Genomic DNA, 20,000 nt, shown 5'->3' with positions numbered 1-20,000 from the left:
AGTTATTTCTGAAACCTCCACCTTACACCGGTAACACACATCACACACCACCACGCACCCCGCCACACACCTGCAGCTCAGCCCACACCTCCAATACACCTGTAGTTTACCTGAATAAAGCAAGGATGCAGCGGGCAGTGTGGCAGGCAGGCGAGAGATCACACAGACACACCACCTCACTTCCTCAAAGTCGCCACTGCACTGAGATGCGAATGGTCGTCGGAGCCGCTTCAACCCTCAAGGCCTTTCGTCCCACTGTATACTCTCTCTCTCTCTCTCTCTCTCTTTCTCGACGCTTTACCAGTGTTGCCAACTCTTTATTTACACCTCACTCTCCCAGCCATGGTCCTCTCCTACTATTTGCGAGACGTTTGGCAGCCGTACGTCAGGCAGGGAGGTACTACGTGAGGTGTGCTGGGGTCTTCTTCCTCTATTGTAACAGTTATGCTACTCTTTCTTTGGTGTAGGTCGGGAAGCTTTGCCTTTGCGTAGCTCCGGACACGAGGTGGACGGATAGACACATGACAGGGAGAGATTGATTGACTAACAGGATGATCCTTGCTTATTTTGACAGTTGTATTTTGAGACCTGGCCAAACTTCCACTACTTTCAAAAGATTCTATTTGAAGTTATATCAGTTTTAAGTGTTTTTTTTTAACATATAGTTCTATTGGTTCTACTGACATAAGGAAAAATATTCTATATTGCTAACAGTAGAAATGTTCTTGATAACACAGCTAATCATCTCTGTGGCCTTTGAAAATAGTCTTGGTGAGAGCAAAACGTTTCTTCCCACATACCACCAGTGCATTTTGACCCATCCTCTCCTATCCAAAGTGCTATATATATACTGTCTAAACAAAAGATATGACAGCACACAATGACAGCAGGATGTCACTAAATGCGCAGTACGCACGTAAGTACAGTATGCACTTATAAATTCAGCTAGGCAGTCCTAATTTGTATCATTTAATACTTGACTGAAAGTCTAAAAACAACTTTGCACCTGAAGGGGAGATAATTTGCATGAAAAAAATTTTCGTTGCTATGTAGTGAGGAAGAGTAGATAAATGAAAAAAAAAAAAAAAAATACATGGCATTAATGAGTGCAAGTTGCAAAATAAGCGAGTTATGAATAGTATAACTTTTCCTTCTTTGTAAAGTTTAGTCTTTGTGTATTGTTAATCGCTTTTCCTCCAGCCTATAATACTTTGTGCTGCAAAGTATAAATATCAGGTCACATTTGTTGGTGTGACTCGATTCTGATTCAACTTGAGTAACTAAGGAAAGAGGGGAAAAAAGTTGCTCCGCTTCAAACTTCTGCGTAGGAAATAGCTGATAAGAAGAGAAGCGGTATAACTATCACGCTGATACACCCTTAAAAGTTAAACTAGTGGAGGATTCTATGAGGAAAAATGTTCAGATCTGTGACTTCAATATATTACTCCTCCTCTTATCCCTGCCTGCATCGGAAAGCTTGGACAAAGAGGAAAGTGAAAAATGTGCCCTAAAGAACATGACGGTGGTATGCGACGATGTAGGAGGTACCCTCAACCCATATTGTACTCATAACATGTCGCACCACTGTTTCCGTAATCATGGCCTATGGCAAAATAAGGTTCCCAAGAAGTGCTACAACACCCTGTCTCAAGTAAGTGGGAATGGTGAAGTATTGGCTTTTTCATCAGAATTAGGTTAGGTTCACATTTATTCTCTGGTTCGCTAAATTATTTTCACTTCTGGGCCCTGTTTCTATGGATCTCCTTTTACAAGCTAACGTTATCCACCAAGAGCCCATTACCGCTTGTTCTATTGTGATTTCTGGTTTATACTCGTAGATAGAAATTAGCAAGACCTGAACTTATAACTTTTTTGTTGTTGTTGTTGTGTATACTGTATGTGTACCGAAGTGATTATAATTGTTGTATACTTCAGAACAAGAAACACCATGACACATCACCAATTATTCTTTTCCTTTCTCTCTCTCTCTCTCTCTCTCTCTCTCTCTCTCTCTCTCTCTCTCTCTCTCTCTCTCTCTCTCTCTCTTTACAGGAAGAAGAAACAAGTGTGTGTGAGATTGAGCTTGTTAGACAAACAAGTAAGTGCTCATTATTCTCAGACAAGTTTTCCTTTTCCCTCTATACAGTATATTTTTAACTTATTTTGCTATGTCTCCGTACTTACATTTTCTGTAGGCTTTCTTTTTATTTTATTAGTTCACCAGTTTTTTCGTTGTCTTAACTAGAATAAAGAATTAATAAATAAATGAAAGTAAAAAAGAAAAAGGGAAGCTGCAAGAACTAAGCAATCATCTTATACATTTGGCATTCCCTGAAAATCAAGTAAACGAACATTGAATAAGAATGATAAAGAAGAAAAAACAAATATTCTTTAGCCTGATCCAAGTCTATCCCCTGCAGATCCTCGGTGTGGCTCGATCAGGCCACAATATAGCACCCCGCTGAATGAACCTCTGGTCCAGCTTCGTCTCTACCACTTCTCCTCTTTTATTTGGGAGAGTGAGGCACTGGTCAACCTCACCTTCCCTAACCCGACATGGCAGGGTGAGTTGGGGCCCAGTGCTTCCTCAACCTGCTGTTGAAGGAGGAACCCTGCAAGAATCATCCTATAATCTGTGTGATCGGTAGTGGTGGTAATTAGTTTATCTGTCTATCTATAGCTCATCGTCAGAGATGCTTTACTTTGATAGAAGAGAAGGGTGTGATTATTTGTTAGTATTTTCTCCTGCCTGTGATCTCAACTCCTTCAAGAGGGACGTTTCAACATGTTTCTTCATAATCTTTGATCTTTTATCTGTCCTCTATAGATTTCAATACTTCTTTTCAATCTGAACTTTCCTTTTATGTTTCAAGACTTTTCTTTCATCATTCCAGACCTTCTATTTCAACACTTTTCTTCCTATCATTATTCTTGACATTCTTTTAGATTTCAAGACACTTCCTTATTATTTGGATATTCTTCAATCTCTGTAGGGATTAACACCATTTCTTATTCTTCTATTTTAGTTTGCCCTTTGATCAGAAACCCACTGACACTCCTGCACAAAAAAAGGGAAAGAAAATCTAACAGGTATTGTTGTTTCCCTGCGGAGTTTAAATTTGAGTGGCCATCAAAAATAATGGAAGAAATTAAGAAAGAAAAATACTGGCAGATATAAAAAAAAAGTGAAAATAAGAAAAGAAAAAAAGCAACAAGCAGGTACTTTTGTTTCCTAGCAGGGTTTGAATTTCAGTCCTTGCTGAAAAAAAAAAGAAAATTGAAAGAAAGCAGTAAGGAAAATTTGCTGATAGGTATGAATAAACAAATGAAAATAGAGCCTAACCATCATACATATTCACATTCCCATTTTTCCACAGAGCTTGAGTTCCAGTCATCGGTGATGAGCTCTGGCATGAAACCCCAATGCCTCAACTACACCTTACACCAGCCAATCAACAGCACTCTCATGTTTGACTGTCGCTTCCGCACCAAGAATATCAACAAAACCCGCTCCATTAAGCTCACTGTTCAGACTGAGAGTGGTCACGGCGCCACTTACATCTACCAGTTGCCCCTTGGCCGCCACATCAGTGAGTAAAGCAGGCCTTCAGTTTACCGTGGTCCTGTCTTTTTTTTTTATATATCATGTGGGCTTTTCACGGGAATTTATGGGCTAAAGGGGATACCTTTTGGGGTACCTCCTATCTCAAAGCCCACCCATTAGGAAACCTTTGCCCTGAGTGAGGAAGCCCAACTTACACTCAGACTGTGGACAGGATTTGAACCCGTGTGCTTGGAGACTCCTCAGACCCCAAAGCACGTATGATTCCACTGTACCACGGCGGTCCCTAAAAAATGGATAGAATGCTGTGCTTGTTGCTATATGTTCTCCTTTGTTCATTAATTTTATTACAAATTTATTTTATTAACTATGTCCGCTAAGTTTTTTGTTTTTTATTTTGTTTGTAGGAATGTTACGGTGAATGAGTGTGGTTGACTCCAATGAAGTTGTCACCATTTCATTCTCCATATAGCAGTCTTCTCTATTTTTGGTTCTGTTTCTTGTTTAGTTCAATAAGAATTGCCAGGAATGTTGCCCTAACAGGAGAAGGGCACTGGCCAAGAACAAGAAGATTTACAAGAAAGACCCAATGAGGTGTCAGTCCCTAAACTGAGTCAACAGTAACAATAGCCTCACCCATTTATCCTCTTCCTCCTCCTCCTTTCCCCATCCACTTTCAGATCCACAGAAGACATGTCCTACTGAGTGGCACACCTTCTTCTACATCCACAAGGATGCCATCCAGCGCTTCCAGCCCCTGCCAGTCACTGTGCAGTCGGCACCCTTTGACATGGTGGATTACAAGGTGTCGCTGGGAAGGTGCCCTGTTGCAGAAGATGAGGAGTGTAGCAAATTTGTTGAGGTGGATCATGTGTAGGTCTTTTTTGCACAAGTTTTATTTTGTTTTAATTTGTTTTCGTTTTGCATTGCTTCTGCTGCTGCTAATTGTTTTGTTTTGTGGTGAAAGGTCTAATGAACAATAACATATACATCAGTACCTCCATTTCTGTAATAATCATTAGATCTTCACATCCCTAATAACAACAACAACAATCCCTCCCTTTTCTGTTCCTCTCCTGTATTCATTCCTTACCACCTCCAGGATTGTGACAAAGAACACAAGTGATGATCTGTGGACCGTTGAGCTGTCTCCTGCGAGAAAGGGTGGGGACTACACCGTGAGGGTACAGATTGTCTCAGACTGGTGCCACATGTCCAGCAGTGCAGAGGGTTGCCACATTGCTATGTCACCAAAATTCAGTGAGTAAAATCTCAAGTTAAAACAATGAAAAATGAGTGTTTTGTCTGTTTAATGAGTAGATATTTTCTCACCAACATGACTAATATTGATATGAAATAGCAGTAATAAAATTTGAAAATGAAAAAAATTTGTCTTGTCTGGTTGATGGATACATATTCTTTGTAAGACATGGACTCCATCAACACAAGTAATACCAACACAAAATAGCATTAACAAATTGATGAAATGCCTAATGCAATGACGAATTTGAAAAAAGAAAAAAAAAAATGGTGCCTTCTTTAACCATACATTTTTTTCCTTCTCTCTTTGCAGTCATTCCCAGTGACATAACATGGGTTGTTTTGGTAATGTCTGTTATGTTCATCATCCTCTTCATCATCTGTGTGCTCATCATGATCTTTACTCAGCGCAGAGTGAACAAGAGTGAGTATCAGTGCTGGGTGAAGTTGGTGTGTATTTACCTAGTTGTATTTACTTAGTTGTAGTTTTACAGGGCCTGGGCTTTATACTCGTGTGGCCCCGTCTCCATATCTACACTTATCCAATTTTCTTTAAAACTATGCACACTCGTTGCTGACACCACTTCTTCACTCAAACTGTTCCACGTCTCAACACATCTTTGTGGGAAACTATATTTTTTAACATCTCTCAGACATCTTTCCTTTCTCAGCTTTTTACTATGCTATCTTGTGCTTCTAATGTCATATTCTTCTCTCAAGATCAGTTTCTCATTATCCACTTGGTCCATTCCGTTGATCAGTTTATAAACTTGTATCAGATCCCCTCTCTCCCTTCTCTATTCCAGGGTTGGTAGATCCATAGCCTTTAGTCTCTCCTCATATGTCATCCCTTCAAATTCTGGAACCATTCTTGTAGCCATTGTTTGTAGTCTCTCCAACTTCCTTATGTGTTTCTTTTTATGAGGGGTCCACACTACTCCTGCATATTCCAATCTAGGTCTTATTATAGTACTTATCAATTTCTTCATCATTTCTTTGTCCATGTGAAATGCTACTCCAATATTCCTTAGCAAATTATGTCTCTGAAAATTCTATCAATATGGCTTACCAGTTGATTGTTTTCTTCCATTGTCACTCCTAAGTGTTTTTCCTTTTTTACTTTCTCAAGTTCTACTCCACCTCCCATCTTATAGATTCCCACGGGTTGTCTTTCACTCTTTCCCATTTCCATGACATGGCTTTTGTTCACATTGAATTTCATTTCCCACTTTTTACTCCATTCCCAGATAATATTTAGGCCTTCCTGCAGTATTTTACAATCCTCTTTTTGCTTTATAACTCTGCACAGTTTTGTATTGTCCGCAAACAGATTTATGTAGCTGTTCACTCCTTCTGGCATGTCGTTTATATATTTGAGGAAAAGTATTGGCGCTTATACTGACCCCTGCAGCACTCAACTTTCTACTGCTCTCCACTTGGACTTCATATCTTTAACTACCGTCCTTATTTCTTTTCCCTTTAAATAATTTTCCATTCTACTGGTACTGTGTGTGTGTGTGTGTGTGTGTGTGTGTGTGTGTGTGTGTGTGTGTGTGTGTGTGTGTGTTTGTTTGTTTGTTTGTTTGTTTAGTACTGACATGTTAAGAATGGGGTTAGATCTTTACCTTAAAGACATGTTGCTCATCAATATTCCTCATCAGAGTTCTTCAGGGAGCTGGCCACCAAGCAGACCACCACTCTCTTGGCATACCACCCAGAGAGTAAAGCTGTTCTCAACTTTGTCCACAAGCTGGCTGAGTTTTTGCATAACTCGTGTGGCATCACCCCACTTATGATGGACAATGGGGTGTTCTTGGAGGTGAGGATAGGTCACTGTGAACCCTGCTCCAACCCTGTAATGTACAGCTAGGTAAATACACACACACACACACACACAAATAGGTATATATACACACACACAAATTAATATCAAATAGCCAATTTGGTTTTAGAAAAAGTCGGTCATGTGTAACTAATTTATTGAGTTTCTACTCTAGAATATTTGATAGAGTACAAGAGAGAGAGGGATGGGTTGACTGTATTTATTTGGATTTAGAAAAGGCGTTGATAAAGTGCCACATGCAAGATTACTGTGGAAGTTAGAGGAGAAGGGTGACTTAAAATTTTCTGGAAGCACATTGAGATGGATGGAAAATTATTTAAGGGGGAGAGAAATAAGGACGGTAGTTAAAGATATGAAGTCCAAGTGGAGAGCAGTAGAAAACGGAGTGCCGCAGGGGTCAGTATTAGCGCCAATACTTTTCCTCAAATATATAAACGACATGCCAGAAGGAGTGAACAGCTACATAAATCTGTTTGCGGATGATACAAAACTGTGCAGAGTTATAAAGCAAAAAGAGGATTGTAAAATACTGCAGGAAGACCTAAATATTATCTGGGAATGGAGTAAGAAGTGGGAAATGGAATTCAATGTGAACAAAAGCCATGTCATGGAAATGGGAAAAGAGTGAAAGACAACCCATGGGAATCTATAAGATGGGAGGTGGAGTAGAACTTGAGAAAGTAAAAAAGGAAAAAGACTTAGGAGTGACGATGGAAGAAAACAATCAACTGGTAAGCCATATTGATAGAATTTTCAGAGACATAATTTGCTAAGGAATATTGGAGTAGCATTTCACTGCAAGGACAAAGAAATGATGAAGAAATTATAAGTACTATAATAAGATCCAGATTGGAATATGCAGGAGTAGTGTGGACCCCTCATAAAAAGAAACACATAAGGAAGTTGAAGAGACTACAAAAAATGGCTACAAGAATGGTTCCAGAATTTGAAGGGATGACATATGAGGAGAGACTAAAGGCTATGGATCTACCAACCCTGGAACAGAGAAGGGAGAGAGGGGATCTGATACAAGTTTATAAACTGATCAATGGAATGGACCAAGTGGATAATGAGAAACTGATCTTGAGAGAAGAATATGACATTAGAAGCACAAGATCGCATAGTAAAAAGCTGAGAAAGGGAAGATGTCTGAGAGATGTTAAAAATATAGTTTCCCACAAAGATGTGTTGAGATGTGGAACAGTTTGAGTGAAGAAGTGGTGTCAGCAACGAGTGTGCATAATTTTAAAGAAAAATTGGATAAGTGTAGATATGGAGACGGGGCCACACGAGCATAAAGCCCAGGCCCTGTAAAACTACTACTAAGTAAATACACACACAAATTTAAGGAAATGTTGGACAAACATACATATGAAGACAGGCGACTATGAGCCTCGCTTGAACTCTGTAATATACAATTAGGTAAATGCACACATCTGATCATACTACACACATTCCATACTATACCGTACCAAGGATAATTTTGAGATGGATGCATTTCCAGTTAGATTTTTATTGAAGTAAAAGTAAGATACAAGTACAAGTTTAAAAATGAACTTTGAGTTTCCTTTGAGATCAACACCTCTGTGCATAGAAGAATGAGAAAGATCATACAAAGAACAAGGTATAAAAAGGGTGTGTTTATCTCAAAAATGTATTATTCTCTTGCTAGTTTAGGTTAAGTTAGGATTCACTTTCCTTGGAGATGAATAGTTAGCTTCCCATTCTACAGGTTTACAGTTAAATCACTGCCACTTCCTCCTCCACAGAACCCAACCACCTGGATGAAGACTCACATGAACTCAGCCAATCGTGTGCTCTTCATTATTCCCATGAAAGCTGAGGCGCTGAGTTGCACACCCTTCACGTCCCAGTGGGTCACAGCGATGAGTGAGTGCTCCGGGTCAGACTTTATTGCCAATCCGGAGCGTGTGAAGTGTCTGGCCAAACTGGTGCATCCCAAAAGTGGTGTTGTGCCCTGCGAGGTGAGCCAGTGGTGTGGTGAGGTGTGGTGTTGGTTTGTGTTGGATCAGAATATGTGATTAAGCTGATGTCTCTCTTGTGTTGAGTGTGTAGATGTGAGGTTGACTAGGTTTAGAGGTGTCACTCCTTGAGATCACTGTTTTCTGTATGTTCTTACTGATCTCTGCACAGTCACTAGTCTTATCATCTTATCTGGTCTTCTCTGCACAGTCACTCATCTCATCATCTTATCTGGTCTTTGCACAGTCACTGGTCACATCTCTGCACAAACCCCACAGATCAGAAACATTCAGCGATTTGATTTGAGTGACAGCCCAGCAGCCCTGGCCAACTGGCTGCACGGTGGCTCCTACCTCGACCAGTTCTTCATCTGGCTGCCCTACTTCAGGTCAGCTGTCTGCAAAAATGCCACGCCAAGCTGGGCCCATGTTCGGCTGGCAGCACAGAAGATAGGCCTGCCATCCACAGAGACAGAAGAAAGAGAGAGGTCCTGTCCCTCTTCACCTTCACTTAATGTCAACATGGATGGTAAGGGTGGTGGTGGTAATGATGATGATGATGATGATAAGGTTTTTGTTGATGATGATGATGATGATGATGATAAGGTTTTTGATCCAGATATTCCAAATGTTAATGATAAGCTGTGTGATCCGCATCAAATGAGTGATCCTCCTCCTGTGGACTGGGATGATGAGGATTTTGAGTTATTTGTTGCTGAAGGTGCTGGCTAGTCCTCTCAAACACTTGGTTATCTTTTTGAGGCCACAGTGGCAACCTGCCAAATTCTTATGGGCGTTTTTCTTCCTACTAAGTGTACGTACATACCTTGCTGAACTATCACTACATTTATGGAAACATGCTTAAACTATGACAAAACAAAAAAAAAAGAACCATAACTTCCACTGCAGCATGTTAAACTATTCCTAGAATTGTGAAAACACCCTTGAAAACCCAAATAGCTTCCACTGTAGCTTATTTATCTATTGCTAGAATCTGAACAAAATCCTCACAAACCCCAGTAACTTCCACCGACATCTATTTAAAAAGTATGTGGGAAAAAAAGCTTTGGTGTTTATGAATATAAGCTATTTTAATAATTATATCAAGGCTGTATGGTGTTTACTCTGTTTGAGAGCATTATGGGAGAACAGACATTTATCTTCACAGAGGATAAACAAACAAAATGAAGTTCTCACGTCATTTTAGACTTGGAATCTCTTGGTGATGGAGATGTGTGGGAAAAGTGGTATTTTAACCCCTTCAGTACCATGACGTGTTTTCATATTCATTCTTCTTACCGTTTGGGGATTTTACACAGCATCAGAAACTTATGTGGCAATTAAAATATCAAAAACTTTGTGCATTAATGTTGTGACTTTCATAGACCTTCCTAATGTAAATAAAATCATCTAATCGTACCCAAACTCATGGTAAAAACGCATCCTAGTACTGAAGAGGTTAACCTTATTGTAGTTTCAGAATCTCTAAGGAATGACAATGAGGGAGGAAGGATGGTGTCCAAATATTTTCATCCCGCATAATCTAATGTTCAAATCTAGCCATTAAGAAGGAGAGAGAGAGAGAGAGAGAGAGAGAGAGAGAGAGAGAGAGAGAGTCTTAGAACCTCTTGATGGCCAGGCTCACATCACCACCCCTCAGGTCACCACAGGGGGGGCAGGTGGCAGGGTTCCTCAGCTCAACACCACTGGTGGTGGTGGTGGTGCTCAGGAGAGGTGCCTGTGCCAGCTCTCCTATTGTGAGTGCTGCCATGACTACAGGTGTGCCTCTCAGGACCTGTCCTCTCCTGCCACTGCCCTCACCTGTAAAGAAATGCCTAGTTATGTTTTTGTTTCTATTTTCAAAATTTTTAAAATTTGTGCATGTATGTACTGAAAGTGAAAATGAGATCCCAAGTGGCGGTAGAGGAAATTATGGCTAGGAAAGGGAAGCTAGCCGATGATACTGAATACAAGGATATACGGATAAAAAGAGTTATGAACTTAGAGAAGAGGGAAAAGGAGAAAGTATTAAGAAATGAAGCTAAGGAAAAAAATGAGAAAAGGACAGAGATCGAGAAGAAGAATTTTTGCTGGAGGGTTCTGGATATGAGACTAAAGATGTGGTACCTAAGGAAGAAAAAGGAGGTTGTGGGGGAGGCAAGAAATTAAGAGTGACTTATACTAATATAGCTGGATTGTTATCCAGCATGTTGGAGGTTAGGGATTATTTGAAAGAGAAAAAGCCGGATGTAATGTGCATCGTTGAAACAAAACTAAGAGAGCAGATCCATGTTAACTTTAAAGAGGAAGGATATAATAGCTGGATGGGAGACAGAAAGGATAAAGAGGGAGAAGGAGTGCTAATAATGGTTCATCATAATATATGGAGGATGTACAATATGGAGAGGACAAAGTGGAAGTAATGGGAGTAACAATTCAAATAGAGGAATTGAATAGAAAAATCAGATACATAATGTGCCACCTAAGAGAAATGCATGGGGAACTGAAAAATATAAAGATATGGAAAGAGAGGTGATTAAGTGCCTAGATAACATGATAAGAAGAGATGGAAGAATACTTTTAGCTGGATACTTCAACTGTAAAAAAGTAAACTGGAGAGATATATGGAAGTAATGGATAATGCTGGACAGTGGGGTGAGGAAGTGTTACAGTTGACTATGGTTAATACAATGGATCAGTGGGTGGAGGAGTCAACAAGGTACAGGGGGGAAAAAGAACCATCATTGTATGACCTAGTATTCACAAAGAAACCAGAGTCCCTTCCAATCATACAATACCTTAGTCCAATGGAATAAGTGATCATGTGATATTAGAGATGCAAATACAGGAGGAGGATAGGATAAGTTACAGAGATGACTACAAAGGAGAGAGATTAAATTATGCAAGAGTGGAATTTGAAAAATTAAGGATCTTTTCTGCTGATATTGAGTGGAGAAACATTATGCACAGAAAGACAATACAAGGAAAATATGAAATATTCTTACAGAAATATAATGAAGGAGTAAAAAAAATATGTACCGTTCTATAGTTAAGAAAAAAAGAAAAGCTTGGTACAATGCTAGATGCATACAAGCTAAAAAGGCAAAAGATAAAGGTTGGAAGAAATTCATAAAACAGAGAAATGACAATAACAGTTGGCAGTATAGGGATGCGAGAAATGAATATATTAGAATAAGGAGAGGAAGAAAGAAACTTTGAGAAAGATGTAGTGAATAAAAGCAAAGACGAACCCAAACTTTTCTACAAGCTTATAAATGGCAAAACAAAGAACAAGGAAGCAATAAAAAATAATTAAAGGAGGAGAGTCATACCAAACAGAGAAGGAAATGTATGAAATAATGAATGAGAGCTTCAAAATGGTGTTCACTGCAGAATATTTCACAGAACCTAATAGGACATTGCACTGCATTACAGGAAATTGCAGTGCACAAGTAGGATACTGGAAGATTATTGGATAAGTTGGATGTTAGAAAAGCAATGGGGCCAGATGGTATATCAGGTTGAGTGTTGAAAGAATGTAAAGAACAACTGCTGGATCCAGTTTTGGAAATAATTACAAGTTCAATAAACGAAGGGAAAGTTCCTTTAGAATGGAAGAAAGCCAACGTAATACCAATATTTAAAGGAGGAAAGGCAACTGATCCACTAAACTACAGACCAGTCTCACTTACAAGTGTTTTGCGGAAGTTGTGTGAAATAATTATATTATATTATCAAAGAAAAATGAGTTAAATTTCTAGAAGATGAACAAATATCAAACAGACCATTGGGTTTCAGGACAGGGCAGTCATGTGTATCAAGCCTATTAATCTTTTACTTGAGTTATTGCAGGACTGAAAAACAGATAGATGGGTGGACACAATATACCTGGATATTTAAGACTTTTGATAAAGTCCCTCATGGAAGACTACTTTGGAAACTAGAGAACATAGGAAAACAGCAAGGAGCTTTGCTAGAATGGACCAAAGATTATTTGAAGGATAAGGAGATGAGAACTGTGATTAGAGGTTCATACTCACCTGGGGTAAAGTAACAAACGGAGTGCCACAAGGGTCAGTGTTAGCCCCCCATTATGTTTCAGATTTATGTAAACTACATTCCATTGGGGTAAACAGTTACCCATATGAATTTATTTGTTGATGATGCAAAGTTGCTAAGAGTTATCAAAACCAGACAGGACTGTCTGCTGTTACAGGAAGATATAAGTAAGATTTGAGTGGAGTAAGAAGTTGGAAATTGGAGTTTAATGCCAAGAAATGTCACATAATGAAACTAGGAAAGAGCAAAAGATGACCAGTATGGAACTATTTGATGGAAGAGGAAAAAATAATGAAGACTAAAGAGGAAAAAGATCTGGGAGTGATTATACAGGAAAATCTGAACCACAAAAAACACATAAGCAAGATATTTGGATTATTAAATAAAAAAAATAAAATGTTGACTAATATAAGAGTGGCATTTCAATGCATGGACAAAGGTATAATGAAAAAAATCATCACAAGCATGATATGTCCAAGACTGGAATATGCAGGATATAAGAAAATTAGAAAGGATACAGAAGATTCCTTCAAACATGGTGCCAGAACTAAAGGACTTAACATATGAAGAACAACTGTAGGAAATGGGACTGCTAACCTTACAAGATAGAAGAGAACGTGGGAACCTAATAACAATGTACAAAATAGTCAATGGCATTGAAAAGATACACAAGGAAGACCTGGTGCTAGTGACAGAAGATGGAAGGACAAGAGGACATGAAAAGAAGATCAGGATGAGGCAGTGTGTGAAGGATATTGGAAAAAAAAAGTTTTCCACACAGAATGGTGGAAAAGTGGAATGTGTTGAAAAATGAAGTGGTTACAGCACATAATAATATGCATAACTTTAAGGAAAAATTAGATAAATGGAGACATGGAGACTGGACACTATGTGCCCCACTTGAACCCTGTACAATGCAACTAGGTAAATCTGTTTTTGTTTACTACATAGTTTATGTAATAATGATTTTATATTTATATACTCTTTTTTTTTTGTTTATTTGTTTTGTGTTTCCAGGTTTCATTCTTCGTTTGATGTGGTTAGGTAAATTTTTTTTATTTATTTATTTATTTTTATTTTTTTTGTCACAGAAAGAACAAATGATATGATAATTCTAATGGTTTTCTAATTGATATGTTAGTTTTAAGGAATAAAGAAAAAAAGCCAAATGAATATATAAAAGAAATCTACATGTAATGATTTCAATATAATTAATAAATGCACTTTAACACATTCCCTACGATTGCCAGCGCGGTGAACTCCCCCACACTGCAATGCAAATAAATTGTCATCACATTAGTACTGGTCAAGCCAGTGAAGTGAGAAGAACAGAGTGTTGTCTGGGAGGGCACCCAAAGGAACTGGCAACCTCAAACCAGTGGGCAAACATTTTGAGTATTCTGTACTACTATATTTTTTCCTTTCCTAAATTTGTTTATGTATTTTTGTCACTTTGTTTTTCATATTTAGAAAATGAATTCTACACAGTTTTATTGTCAACTTAATTCAACAAAAGAGAGAGAAGATAAAATAAGATAATAAAGCAAAATTATGAAATTATGAAAAGATCAATAAAGAAAATTATTTAAGTTTATCAAGGACAGTCCAAATGTGATATCTCAGTTTTGAATATATACAGAAAAGTTTTTTTGTTCTGAAGGAAAAATGCAAAGTAATACATGTAATAGAAAAAAAGTATTTTTCAGTTGATTTTTATAATAAATTTTTTTATTTATTCTGTTTTGTTTCTTTGCTTAAGTTTATTTCTATATGCAATTCAAAAGGATCATCAATGGCAACTCTTTTACAAATTGTCAGAATATCAGGAAAACTAAAAAAATAAAAAAAAATCAATGGAGCTTGTCAGAGAAAGTCCAATTGTAATATCTGTTTCAGTAATTTGTTATAGAAATAAGTTTTATCAAAAACGCAAGTTAATGTTTTTTTTATTAGAAAGAAAATATGGAAACAAGACTATTTTTGATATAATTTCAATAACAAAAAATGTTATAAACTTCATATTATTTATCAGGCAGTGTTTATTATGTCCTCCTACACATACTGTTTATTGAAATTTTTCTATATAATCCAATTTCTATTAATAGTAAGATTAAGATGTGATATATGTGAAAACTGTTGTATGACCCACTGGTGGGTCGTATCAAAAGGAATGTGTTAATTAATCCCATCACTACTATGACACATTTCCATTATATTGTGATTATTATTTGGTGATTTTATACAGCTTCAGAAACTCATGTGGGGATTAAAATAATAAAGGCCATTAATCTTCTGACCTCCATGGACCTTTCCTAATGTAAATAAAATTTTGTAATCCTTCCCAAAATTCATGATGAAAATGCATGTCAGTACTGAAGGGGTTAATTACTGTTAGTCAAGTTGTTATTTACTTACAGTATTATATTATAGCTGAGTGCTGTCTATGTCCCTTTATATATCCAGGAATGTATGACCATAGCAATATCATGATTCCAGATAGTTTCATAGTGTAATCTTTTTTTTACCATATGTTCTGTGCCACTAAGACTTTTTTACACTTACCATTATTTTTATAGATATGATGTAATACTGATTTTCATTTCAATAATTGTCTTTTGGTAACATTTTTTTTTCTTTTGTTGTCTTCTTTATATTACTGCATTGTTACCCTAATCAGCAGGGACATTTTGATTTAATGTTTCTGTTCTTTTAAACAATTATTCTCTTGATACTGATACTGTTTTTTATTTTCCTTTTATTTATTTATTTATTTATTTTTTATGGGATATTTGTCTTCTAATACTGCCATCACACACTAATGACTTTAGATAATTTTTCATACAATTTTTTTTGTAGGACTGACATCTTTTTCTTTTCTTTTTTTCTTGGCCTAACAACCCAGCACTAGCAACCTGACTAGTAGTAGTGTTAGGTTATGATATGTTACATTAGGTTACATTAGGTTAGTCATATTACGTTATGTTATGTGCAGTACCAATAATTACTCATGAATAGCCTGATGACCCAGAATGTAGGAAAACAGAGAAGTGAGGGATGAACAAGTCAGATTATGCAATGAATCACTTGAAGGGGAGGAACTAGAATTCACAAGAAAATGATGAAGCAAGGTGGGTCAATAGGTATGCCATTAATCACCTGAAGGGGAGGGATGCTTTGGGGAGCCATCACCTGCTGCGCCACGCCTACTTCTGTCCCTTCCTGCCAGGAGGGAGCTGAGGACCGATGACCTCACCCACCTGAGGGCACTGGGCCGAAACACCTGCGGGGACACAGTGTCAGATAGCACACTTGTTTATGCTTTGTTGCTTAAAAGGTATGATGCCCAAAGGTAAAAGAAGGAAGGAGGGAGAATTAGAGAGGAGGGAGGAAAGAAAGGAAAACTAGTGTTGGAAAAAGAAAGAATAGAATTAACGATAAAGGAAGAAAATTCACTAGATCTCTTAAGTCTTTGTTCCTTAAAAGGTGAAGGAGTGAGGTACAAAAATATTAAGGTAAAAAATATTAGTGTTGGAAAAAAGGATAGAGCTTATGATTAAGGAAAAAAAATCAGACTCCACCATTTATGAGCTACACTACAAAAGTAAAATGCAATAGAGTAAGTGTGAAAGATGGAAGGAAAATGTGCTCAAAAAAGGAAGAATGGAGCTACAGTAATGAATGGTAAGAGGAAGGAAGAGAAAAACTATTACATGGGAAGGGAGAGGAGAGAAGGAGCAGTGTGAATGAGGGATGAGGAGGGAAGAACAGGAACCTATGCATGGAAAGGAAAGGAAGGAAGAGAAAAACTATTACATGGGAAGGGAGAGGAGAGAAGGAGCAGTGTGAATGAGGGATGAGGAGGGAAGAACAGGAACCTATGCATGGAAAGGAAAGGAAGGAAGAAAAAAAAGTGTGTTGGAGAGAAGAAAAGGAAGACAAAACCATTGAATCAGAGAGAGAGAAGGGAGAGAAAAAAAAAGAACCGGTACATAAATGGATGTAGAAAAGGGAGTATGAAAAGAAAGTTAATACACACACACACACACACACACACACACACACACACACATTGGGGTGACAATTACCAATGACCTATCGCCAGAGAGACATATAAACAAAATAATTGGAGAAGTATTGAACTTATTGAGGAACATAAGAGTGGCGTCAGATATTTAGATGAAGAAATGATGAAGAAAATAATTACTGCAATGATAAGACCGAGGCTTGAATATGCAACAATACAGTGGGCTCCGAACTTAAAGAAACACATAAGGAAACTAGAGAAAGTACAGAGGGCTGCAACGAAAATGGTGCCTGACTTAAGAGATTTGACTTATGAAGACAGACTGAAAAGAATGCAACTTCCGACCCTGGAAAACAGAAGAGAAAGGGGAGACCTGATAGCAATATACAGAGTGATGATTGGCATGGAAAAATGGATAGGGAAGATCTGTGTATGTGGAATGAAAGAATGTCGAGAGGGCATGGGAAAAACTAAAATGGCCACTTATAGGAGAGATGTGAAAAAATATAGCTTCCCTCATAGAAGGGTGGAAGCATGGAATAGTTTAGACGTGGAAGTGGTCAACGCAAGGAATATTCATGATTTTAAGAAAAAGCTGGACATTAATAGATATGGAGACGGGACAACACGAGCATAGCTCTTTTCCCGTATGTTACAATTAGGTAAATACAATTAGGTAAATACACACCTTTCTACTAATGATATAAGCCCATGGATCCACGATTTGGTTGATAGAAGAGAAACGAACAGCCACCAGGTCCTTCATGTGATCTTCCTTGGTTCGGTGTGGCCACAGCTGGTTCAGAAACAGCCGCACCTGCATAGAAAGAAGGAACACAGGAGCTTAGCAGGAAAACCAGCCAGTTGTGTGTAGGCATGTCTCTTAATTGACTCACTGACTTGGAAAAACTGAAAGAAAAAAAAAATTAGTGTCAACAAACTGTGACTGACTTAGAGGAGTTACTAAATTGACTGACTGACTGATACATATGTACTTACTAATATGACCAGAGAAGTTGATAACTGACTCTTTAATTTAAGGAGTAGACAAATTAACAAACCTAACTTAAGCAAACCAAATCTCTAATGAACAACTCTGAAGTGAGGAGTGGGTGAACTAAATAACCTAACCTAACCAAAGGATGGGGGCCGCCGTGGTACAGTGGAACCATACGTGCTTTGGGATCCAGGGGGTCTCCAAGCGCATGGGTTCGAATCCTGTCCACGGTCCGAGTGTAGGTTGGGCTTCCTCACTCGGGGCAACGGTTTCCTAGCGGGTGGGCTTTGAGATAGGAGGTACCCTAAAAAAGTATCCCCTTTAGCCCATAAATTCCTGTAAAAAGCCCACGTGGTATATAAAAAAAAAAAAAAAAAAGTAACTCCGCTTACATCAATAGGAGACCAGGAGAGCACGAACACCACCGTGATGACCAGCAGCACCACCACCATCTGGGTCTCAAGTTCCTGGTGGCTTGAGCTTCTCCTGGGTGCCACCAAGTGTTTCCTGAACCGCTGGCCTCGGCAACGCCTCAGACACTGCACTGTGGCTGGAGAGAAGGAACTGGTGTGTGGATTGGTGGCTTTTATGTTAACTTGTCTGTAAAGGAAACTATCTTATCATGGAAGTCTTCATCATGAATTTTTTTTTTTTCTTTATTGTGCAAATGGGTTTTATTTTATACATGCTTTATTTTGGTTTTGAAATGAATGGCTGCTATAAAGGTATTGTAATCTGGAAAAAAAAAAAACTACTAAACAATCTATGAAGTTGAAAAGTACCTATGGTCAGTAATGACATCTATCTATCTATCTATATTTCTTTTTATACACTGGGGTGATTAATCATTAACACTCCCTATTAACTGGCATTGTTTTTTTCCTCTTCACAAATCATTCTAAGATATTTTTCTTTCATCTTCCTCTAGTGCTCTCTCTAAGCATTGATGTGTGTGTGTGTGTGTGTACTAGGAGTGTGTGGGTATCTTATTATTGACTCTTTTCCTAATTTTTTCCTCATTACTAGTCACTGAGTTTTTAAAGCAAGTTTTTGTAAGTATCTTGTGAAAAAAAAAACTTTAAACTAGACCTTCTCTCAAGTTCTTATGTGGTATACCTTCACATTTTCCTCTTCTTGCAAGGTTCTTCTCCACAAGTACCCCTAAGAGAGAGAGAGAGAGAGAGAGAGAGAGAGAGAGAGAGAGAGAGAGAGAGAGATGGTGGAATTATTTATCATGTATTGCATTATATTCTATTGCTCTATTCATCAATTTCATTCATTATTTCCTTATACATATATGCCTACTCATTTGTACATCAAGACATCATTTCCTATTCATCTATTTACTAATTCAAAGTTTATTTTATTAATTACAGTATATACATTTCATCTTATCTGATATTCATTTGTTTCGTTCGTTATCTACTTATTACAGTCTATCTTGTACGCCATCACCACCAGCATCACCACACTCACACATCACCACGAGGTTGCAAGCCACCATCACCAGCAGACAGGCAACAGAGACGACCCCGAAGAAGTTGGTGAAGATGAGGTGCTGCAGAGGGGAAGAAGAAAAGGAAGAAGAGGATGTATTCGGACTGAGAACTGAGGAAGGTGAAACAGAAAACGAAGCTGAGAAGTTGGAGGAAGAGGAAGAAGAGACATTATGTGAAAACGAAGATGAGGAATTGGACGAGGGAAAGACATAAGAAGAGGAATACGAGAAGAAAAAGGATGACGTGACGTGGAAATCCAAATAGCACCATGAACCAGGGTATTGAAGCTGGTAGCGGCCGATCCCAAAGAAAGGCAGACAACAGAACGTCGTAGCGCCGCCGAGCAGGGAAGCGAGCAACACTCTGAAAGGAATTGATCTGTCATAACGGAAAAGAGAAAGCTGAGACGTTCACAAGAAGTTTAAAGGCAGCCAAAGACACGAGTTACAGTAAGACTTGAAGTAGATAGATACATGGACCCCAGCAACATTATGAAAGCGAGACGCAAAAGGTGAAAGAGAATGACTTAGGTCTTAGAAGAAGAACGAGGTCATTGAAAGGAAGCGAAAAGGAAAGCGATAGTTAATCTGAGGCTACATAAGACCAGTACAGATGGCTAGAAGCGAAAGGAACATAGATAATATGATAAGTAAAGGGAGAGAAATGAGTGGAAGAAGCAAATGGAGAGAGAGAGAGAGAGAGAGAGAGAGAGAGAGAGAGAGAGAGAGAGAGAGACCGGACATACTGTAGCTCTAAACTGACAGGAAAAGATGA

The 20,000-nt window shown here is 38.3% G+C and overlaps 2 protein-coding genes and 1 long non-coding RNA gene across 3 annotated transcripts in view; 1 reads left to right on the top strand and 2 right to left on the bottom strand.

The window, feature by feature from the left end:
• The window catches only part of LOC123519447, a 17,638-nt gene extending 17,392 nt beyond the window's left edge, over positions 1-246 (bottom strand). Inside the window, exon 1 of the long non-coding RNA XR_006679012.1 lies at positions 111-246. This is a non-coding gene — a long non-coding RNA (uncharacterized LOC123519447). The remainder of the gene's footprint in view (positions 1-110) is intronic.
• A 133-nt stretch (positions 247-379) lies between these two features.
• LOC123519441 lies at positions 380-10,725 on the top strand. The gene is made up of 11 exons (XM_045280739.1): positions 380-409; positions 1,477-1,651; positions 2,053-2,098; positions 2,421-2,564; positions 3,378-3,590; positions 4,243-4,435; positions 4,665-4,822; positions 5,136-5,246; positions 6,484-6,641; positions 8,435-8,650; positions 8,927-10,725. Exons 2-11 carry the CDS (start codon positions 1,517-1,519, stop codon positions 9,377-9,379), a joined length of 1,827 nt encoding a protein of 608 aa, XP_045136674.1. The 5' UTR covers positions 380-409; positions 1,477-1,516; the 3' UTR covers positions 9,380-10,725.
• Positions 10,119-20,000, bottom strand: part of LOC123519443 (prostaglandin E2 receptor EP4 subtype-like) — an 11,590-nt gene continuing 1,708 nt past the window's right edge. Inside the window, exons 4-9 of the mRNA XM_045280742.1 lie at positions 19,204-19,589; positions 18,844-18,888; positions 18,120-18,277; positions 17,419-17,547; positions 15,863-15,986; positions 10,119-10,468 (exon numbers count right to left, since the gene is read on the bottom strand). Of these exons, the coding sequence (XP_045136677.1) occupies positions 10,266-10,468; positions 15,863-15,986; positions 17,419-17,547; positions 18,120-18,277; positions 18,844-18,888; positions 19,204-19,589 (1,045 nt within the window). The 3' untranslated portion in view covers positions 10,119-10,265. The remainder of the gene's footprint in view (positions 10,469-15,862; positions 15,987-17,418; positions 17,548-18,119; positions 18,278-18,843; positions 18,889-19,203; positions 19,590-20,000) is intronic.

The sequence above is a fragment of the Portunus trituberculatus genome, chromosome 45 (assembly GCF_017591435.1).
Source record: "Portunus trituberculatus isolate SZX2019 chromosome 45, ASM1759143v1, whole genome shotgun sequence".
Classification (NCBI taxonomy): Eukaryota; Metazoa; Arthropoda; class Malacostraca; order Decapoda; family Portunidae; genus Portunus; species Portunus trituberculatus.
The sequence above is the reverse complement of the archived record's forward strand: the minus strand, read 5'-3'. Positions and strand labels throughout refer to the sequence as shown.